The sequence below is a fragment of the Musa acuminata genome, chromosome BXJ2-3 (genome assembly GCF_036884655.1).
Source record: "Musa acuminata AAA Group cultivar baxijiao chromosome BXJ2-3, Cavendish_Baxijiao_AAA, whole genome shotgun sequence".
NCBI lineage: Eukaryota > Viridiplantae > Streptophyta > Magnoliopsida > Zingiberales > Musaceae > Musa > Musa acuminata.
Genome location: NC_088340.1, coordinates 8,176,363 through 8,182,500, shown reverse-complemented (window position 1 = coordinate 8,182,500; position 6,138 = coordinate 8,176,363). Strand labels below are relative to the sequence as shown.

The following is a 6,138-nucleotide window of genomic DNA, read 5'->3' as shown; positions in this document are numbered from 1 at the left end:
GAACGTCTTGTATGTTATTTGATATAATAATATTTTAATTATTTTATTTTAAAACAAGGAGCTAGAAAAATAGGAGTTTTTTTTGGTTGAATTATGTATGTTGACCCTAACCATCAGAATCTAAGGTTCTTCTCTTCTTAGCGATCGTGATTCTTTTTGCTATTTTATCTGTAACACACACACTCTTGGAAGCTTCAAGTTCCCCACCGCAGCTTCGCAGAAGTTGTCATCATCGACAGTCGTTTCTCTCAGCTGGATTGCGGCCGCAGCATGCAAAGCATGCTTCATGAGTGCGTAACTTCGTCAAATCTCATGTGTACTCCGCAGCACCATAGCCTAATCGAGAGCGCCCTCTCAACACACTCGATCGAAATGTGCAACACTAGTTTGCGTCGCACGCATGCTTTCGTCTTCTATGACCGCCGACTTTCTTCGCACTCTCTGTGATGTCACGCCAGAAGAAGTACCCAGCTACGTAAGCTTTGATTCGGTCAACTTGAGCCAGCCGATTGATGGAGTTCTAGAGAAACATGTACGAACAATTCTAGAGAAACATGAGATAGAACTGGCTTGTGAAACATGCAAGAAAAATGGACAAAGTAATTTCACCACAAGGTTTTCGTTCTTTTGAGGAAAGGGTAGCACGTGAATGGAGCTCGATGGCCAAATGAAAGGTACTTGGACGTGCATGTCTTTTTCCCACGACACTGGACAAAACGATGGCCGGGAGAAGAGGCTTAGTAGTTTGTCGTCGACCAATCCACAGCCTCAAAAAATGGAACGAATAGGCCGGTAAGATGGTCAAAGAGATCCTTCTTTTTCCTTCCCCAAGCCATAGCCAAGCACGTAATTGTCATACGAAGGACAAAAAAAATTGGTACGTTAATTTTTGTGAAGGAATCGAAATCATGGAGGTTAATGACATACACAGTATCTAAAAGTGTTTGATAATTTCTGAAAGGGAATATATTTGCTACCTTTAATTGCATGTGATTAAGGTTTTGAAGAAAATCAGAGATTTGATTTCTTATAGGATATGATTTAATCTATATGTATTTTCTTTTTAGAAATTATATCAAATTAATGATAAAAAGGACTTGAGTTACGATATGTGAAGTCAGGTATAGTTGTTAGAATCGGATCAGACTTGTTAGTTAGACTAAAATAATTTAAAATTGGATTATCATCAATCGAGTTATTGAATCAGAAATATTCATTACTTGGCAGGTTTTTTTAATACTTTAGAGTGTTTAAAAATACTAAAATAATTCTTAAAATAATAGTATTAGAATAATAATTATATCTTGTTATTTATAATATTTATTTTAAAAATATGATCATTTAATGATGGGAAATTGATTTTTCTGCAAAGGATGATTCTATTTTTTAATTGGAAGAGAATTTTGATCCGAATTGACATACGAGGAGTTGAATGAGCCAGTCGACCTTCTTCCTCCATTATTCTAAAATATTGTAAAAAACATATGAAAACCTGACCGAATAACAAACCACGTGGGCCCCCCCCCGTTCACCTTGGCCGCTAGTGTGACGTTCCAACTATAAAAATGCGGCGACTCCTTTCCCTTGACGTATACGAGCTACCATCGCAAAGCACAAGCATGGCACTCCTGCTCTCCCCATTTCCCTTTCTTCTCCTTGTTCTCGCGCTGCTGTCTGCACTTCTTCTCGCAGGTCGGAAGGCAAGAGGTAGCACCGCTGCCTGGAAGCTCCCTCCGGGCCCGGCCAAGCTCCCCCTGATCGGCAACCTCCACAGCTTGGGGAGCAAGGTGCTGCACCAGTCCCTGTGGGAACTCTCCAAGAAACACGGCCCTCTCGTGCACCTGAAACTTGGACGAGTCCCTGTTGTCGTCGTGTCGTCGCCGGAGCTGGCCAAGGAAGTCCTCAAGACACATGACCATGAGTGCTGCACCCGGCCTTCTCACATCTCCACCGATAAGTTTTCATACGGTCGCTCCGACATAGCCTTGATGCCGTACGGAGACCGATGGAGGCAGCTTCGGAAGTTTTGCACCGTCGAGTTCTTCAGCGCCAAGAAGATCAACTCTTTTAAGGGCGTCAGAGAACAAGAGACGGAGCGAACGGTGAAGCTGATATGTTTTCACGCTCGCCAGTCGCTCGTCGTCAACCTGAGTGAGCTGTTGCTCTCACTTTCCTGCAATATCACTTGTAGAACTGCCTTCGGCAGTCGCATCGACGACGGAGGCGATATCCATGACATACTCAGAGAAGCTCAGGCGTTGTTGACCGCCTTCTTTGTGTCTGATTACTTTCCACTGCTCGGGTGGGTTGATGCGCTAAGGGGGATGAAAGCCAGGCTCAATAGGATCTTTCTTAGGTTTGATGGCATCTACCAACGAGTTATCGATGACCATATTGATCGAATGAAGCAACAACGTAACGGTGATGAAGACATCTTGGAAGCTTTGCTCCGCATGCAAAAGGCTGGGGAGGATATAACAGAAGACACCATCAAAGGACTGCTCACGGTAGTTGTCACATCCTTTCCATATCATCGAGTTCTTGTTGACGCTATTTCCCTTATAATCACCAAACTCAAGTTTGTGATGGCCGTGTAGGATATTTTCATTGGTGGGACTGACACATCCTCAGCAGCCGTGGTGTGGGCGATGGCGGAACTCATCAGGCAACCGGAGATGATGAAGAGAACACAGGACGAGGTAAGAGGATGCGTTGGAAGCAAAGGAAAGGTGGAGGAGAGTGATCTTCACCAACTTCACTACCTTAAGTGTGTGATCAAGGAGACGATGAGACTGCACCCTCCGGCTCCGCTGATGCTTCCGAGGGAAACGATGCAGACTATAGAACTAAATGGATGCATTATTCCACCCAAAACCATAATTTACGTGAATGCGTGGGCGATAGGAAGGGATCCAAATTCGTGGGAGAGGCCTGATATCTTCAATCCGGAGAGGTTCATGCATGGCTCTTCCGACACGAAGGGGCAAGACTTCAAGTTCATACCATTTGGCGAAGGTCGAAGGATGTGCCCTGGTAAGAATCTTGGAATGTTAGTGGTGGAGCTCGTGCTTGCGAACCTCCTCTACTCCTTCAACTGGCATTTACCACTTGGACTCACGAAAGAGGACGTTGACATGGAGGAAGCACCCGGTATTACTGTGCATAGGAAGTCTGCGCTCTGTCTCATGGCCACGGAATATGAAGGAAAAGAGGACTAATTTACGTATATTCACTGTCTAGGTGATCAGAGATAATATGCTTTTGTGGAGGGTCTTGGTGTAAGATTGCATTGCAAAATAAAATAATTATTGCGTTTTTTTATTTATTACAACAGTTGGGCTCAAGTATTTTAGGTTTACTCCTTGAACATAAAAGTATAACTTGTGTTAGGTGGACTTGGGGTTTGTTCCTTAATGTCATGGGCGAAAGAGATAGCGAACCATGAAGAAAATTATGGAGAACATGAAAATTATTATTCACCCCTATGATTTGTGTTACATGACTATACACTTATATAGACATTAAAACAAACGTTAAAGGCTAATTAATCATACATGCTAATATATAAGAGATGCTTACACATTTGAGCATTTTGCAATGTAGTATCCGGCTCAAATATGATTTAAAAAGTTATCAATCATTAATTTATATTTAAAATATGATTGTACTCACAATATATATATATATATATATATATATATATATATATATATATATATATATATATATATATATAATATGTTTTCAAATAAACCCTTAATCAGTATCTATCTCAATTTCTTGCTAAGTGATTGTTGATGTGACAAAGGGTAAGCGGACAAATGAGTACGATGGAGTCTAGGTCAGATGGCTCCTTTGAGGGTAATACCACTATTGGTGGGGCTTGGTTTCTTCTTAGAGATGACGATGGATGTTGGTTGCATGTAGGGATTGTTTTATCAACGAAGAAAGCTGTTGTTACAATAACCTTTGTGTCATCAGGAAAGGAGTGTAAGACAAGTCCTCTTGGAAGCTGTTAAATGTAATAAGGGATGTTTATTCTTTTATGCAAATTTACTATTTTTAATATAATATATGTGTGTATGAAAAAGTAACCAATGCACCAATTGATTAGCAAATTATATTAGATATTACAGGGATAATTTTATTTGAAACAGTCAGAAATGATATCACCTGTGTTTATGTTACTATATTTCTTGGATTATATATATATATATATATATATATATATATATATATATATATATATATATATATATATATATATATATATATATATATATGAATTACGTGTTGGTATGAAATTATGGAAAGCAAAACTATTCATTCTATCTCTATCTACTTCAATAATATTCTTTCCACTCTCTTCTCCAGTAAGTTTGTAGATATTCCTTCACTTAATTGTTTTGCTTTTTCCTTGATACAAACTCACTCTCTTGGCGTTCTACTCACTCTTATTTTTATTCTTGGACTATTTCTTACGTTATCGAATCGTAATGCTCGGGAGATTCTAAAAGAGGCATGAGATCTCATTCTTTGAAGTGGCCAATCTTTTGCTTACATATGATTTTCCATCCATATCCATAATATAACATAATAATATGATACATTGAATATCCTTAAATTTAAATTGTCTGATGACGATTATAAGGCATCAAATTCCAAGTCGTGACATGTTCTTCATAGATGATTACTTCAACGGCATCAAATTCATTATTTGAGTTTGCCATTATATGATTATCGCTTGTGTTAAGGCGAGTAATTTTACTATCAAAATTAAACTCAAATTCAAAAACCTAGGAATCCTAATCTAACTCACATCCAATGTAGATTTGATCAGATAAGAATATGCTGATTAAAATTTTATCCAAAGATGTCCAAAAATAGGTCAAGTATGTACATTGATGAATACCATGCTCAATCCACCTTCATATGGTAATCAAAAGTGTATACCTCTTTGTCCTGTCCAAAACTGATTGGTATGCCCCTACATCACAGTGGTATGGTCTGGCCAGCCATAGAAATCCACGGTTCAATTGGCTTTATCCATTAACTTATAAAACATGAACATGTATAAGAGACTGAATGAATCATATGACTGATTCTATGCTTCCATTGAATCAGATGACCGATTCTATGTATAAAACATGAACTATGCTTCCGTTGATCATTAAGATTCTACGTATGCCGATGCGTCCACATCACAATGGAGCGAGCCTACATCCAGAAAAATGAGGTGTCCATGCAACAGTTATGATCGTAAACAACTTGTTGGCCTTCTCATTGGTCAATCTATGATTCAAGATAAACATGAGATAGAATTGCTTGCTTGCGTTCGTTGGCTTGTGAAACATGAAAAATGTGTGAAGGAAACTCACAATCAGCATATGCTTATTTTTTTGTTAAACAAGGGTAGAACATCACACGATTGGAGCTCAATTGCTAGAGATGTCTTCTCCAATCGAAAGGCATTTGAACTATGAATATAGTACATTAGGACAAAAAATTGGTCGGGGAGATCCTTCTTTCTCTTCCGCAAGTAATGTCCTAAGTATGTAACGTTAGTATAAAGGTCAAAAAATAAAAATAAAAAATCTGACTAACTTGAAGGGGTTAAAATAGGATCAAAGATAATTGTGCCTGCAATTTCTGGAGAGAAAACTTTTGTCGGATTACTGTCCTGCCACTGGATCTTATCTTATTCATTGATTAAAAAAAAAAAGACACAATATATAAAATCTTTAACAATTTATGAGATAGCAATACATTTATTTTTTATATTACCATCATTAATTGCTGGGTAAAAAGATATGATTAAAACCTCTATCATAATCACGAGGGTAAAAATAATTATAACATCTAAAATTTAGTGAGAATAAAGACGTCATACCATAATAACGATCACCATGAAACAGACAATTGTGAAAATAATAAATCACTAATAAATTTGATATATTATATATAATAAAAATATATGAATATAGTTTAAACAATTGACTCTTGTAATTCTCATCTCTTTCCTAACCCTTATTATCAAGTAGTTGTGCATAATCACTATAAGAATCTCTGTATTAAGGAGATGTCAAGGGTTTTAAGTGAGGGAATAAACAGAGTGATGAAAAAAAATTTGATAAGACG

The 6,138-nt window shown here is 37.8% G+C and overlaps 1 protein-coding gene across 1 annotated transcript; it reads left to right on the top strand.

The window, feature by feature from the left end:
- The first annotated feature begins 1,612 nt into the window (after window positions 1–1,612).
- On the top strand, window positions 1,613–3,292 carry LOC103978096 (cytochrome P450 71A1). The gene is made up of 2 exons (XM_009393798.3): window positions 1,613–2,507; window positions 2,598–3,292. The coding sequence occupies exons 1-2, from the start codon at window positions 1,620–1,622 to the stop codon at window positions 3,216–3,218; spliced, it is 1,509 nt and encodes a 502-aa protein (XP_009392073.2). The 5' UTR covers window positions 1,613–1,619; the 3' UTR covers window positions 3,219–3,292.
- Window positions 3,293–6,138: the final 2,846 nt, after the last annotated feature.